General features: G+C 41.0%; 1 protein-coding gene across 1 annotated transcript; it reads right to left on the bottom strand.

The window, feature by feature from the left end:
* Window positions 1-621: 621 nt before the first annotated feature.
* Window positions 622-1,316, bottom strand: LOC112467481 (the record flags this gene model as incomplete). Its single annotated transcript, XM_025036121.1, has 2 exons — window positions 970-1,316; window positions 622-901 (listed from the first exon to the last, which is right to left on the bottom strand). Coding segments are annotated over exons 1-2 (348 nt in total), but the record flags the coding sequence as incomplete, so codon positions are not given.
* Between the last annotated feature and the right edge of the window lie 511 nt (window positions 1,317-1,827).

The following is a 1,827-nucleotide window of genomic DNA, read 5'->3' as shown; positions in this document are numbered from 1 at the left end:
GCACGCTCGCGTTATCTCCCCCTCGTAGATGTTTCTTTCCCGTCCCCCCATTCGTCTTCTCGTTCGCGCGGTGTCTCGCGCCCCCGTCCCCCCCTTCCCCCTCCCGTTTGCGCAAGTCTTCTCGTTCGCGCGGTCTCTTTCCCTCGCGCGTTCTCGCTCGCGATCGCGTATCTTTTCTTCGCCAACGATATTTAATCGTTCAGATCTTCACAATATTTAATTTTTAATATTACATTTAAGTAAACAATAAACGAAGACAGCTTTATGACAGGAAATGGGATGAACGGTAAATGATAAGGAAAAACTTTTTAACCATATTATATGCATTTATTTATCATGTAGCGCATTATACACAATAGTATCCAAAGCGTAGGCTAATAATTCGCAGTCAATAATCGAATTTTTATCATAAACGTCACGCAAGATTGTAACTGCGTTACATTTATCAGTGATACAATTTTGACGTAAAATTGTTACAAACTGTTTAAATTTTTCACTTACACCGTGAACATTTTGACATAGTTGAAAATACATATTCTCGACACAATGTTCTAGTTCGAACAGGAAGAGTACAGTTGACGGTTTCATGTACAAGCTGGTGCCGCACGACGTCAATTTTACAATATTTGCGTCACGTATTTTAACAAGCTCCAGATCTCGAAACGTTAGCGATGATGGTGCTGATGACTGCACGATGCGCTGTATATCTGCACGTTTTTCGATGAATGTCACCCACGTTGCATATAGCAGAATTATCCGATTGCCTCGGTTATCGCCAATAAGTATATCCACAGAGGACATAGGTCCCGCGTTGATTCCAACATCCAAAAATTTATACGCTGTTGATGTCAAGGCAAATCTCCTTCCCAAAATACGTGGCGTATAGCGGGGTTTATCAAAACTGAAAAAATACAATTATGTTTATAAAAGTTTTTTGCACAAGTATATACGAAAATTAGCGGTACTTACTCATTGTGCTGTTTCTCGCACGTTTCGTCCTGAATCGGAACGTTGTAGTTCATTATGTCCTCATACATATCGAAGTGGCATCGGTAGAATCCTCGGAGCGAATGGGGATACAAATATTAGCGGACCCCATTTTATTTTGCATTCCCCTCCACACTGTAAACAGAGCTCGTTTCCAATAGGCCAATGTGGCACGAGTGATCTCCAGATAATCCCATGTGTTGATCCTTCATCATAAACATCACGAACACTGCCACGAACCATACACCAACATGTTTTAACGTATGAGTCCAGAGCCTCCCAATTATGTTCAGTTCTAGTGATATGCAATACAGAATGCTTGGGACACCATGTGTCATTGCCAGTAAGTACGTTTCGAAATTCAACTTCTCTGCCACGAAGCAAACATACCATCGACGAGCAATAGCGTCTGTCCGTTCCCATACTGTATTTTTTACAGATATATTAACTTTCAACTGCGCAAGTAACTCTCAACTGCGCGAGTAACTCGACTGCGCTCTAGAATCTTCGCAGATATTTTTTCTGCAATCTTAAAAATGCAAGTTTGCATTTCAGCCAAGCGTCGTTGCTGCAGGGTGACCACCACCACCACAATCCACATATATGTTAAATGTGATATATTTGTCAAGAACATACATGTCTCGAGATGATTTCATCGAACACGTGCAAAACTGCAAATTTTGCAATTTCGCATAAGTTAATGGAGCTTATTGTTTACAAAAACATGTTGCGACATGTCTCGCGATGATTTCATCGAACACGTGCAAAACTGCAAATTTTGCAATTTTGCATAAGTCAATGGAGCGTTATTGTTTTCAAGAACATGTCGTGACGTGTCTC

This window comes from Temnothorax curvispinosus, unplaced genomic scaffold (genome assembly GCF_003070985.1).
Source record: "Temnothorax curvispinosus isolate PA1 unplaced genomic scaffold, ASM307098v1 QBEX01017425.1, whole genome shotgun sequence".
NCBI lineage: Eukaryota > Metazoa > Arthropoda > Insecta > Hymenoptera > Formicidae > Temnothorax > Temnothorax curvispinosus.
The sequence above is the reverse complement of the archived record's forward strand: the minus strand, read 5'-3'. Positions and strand labels throughout refer to the sequence as shown.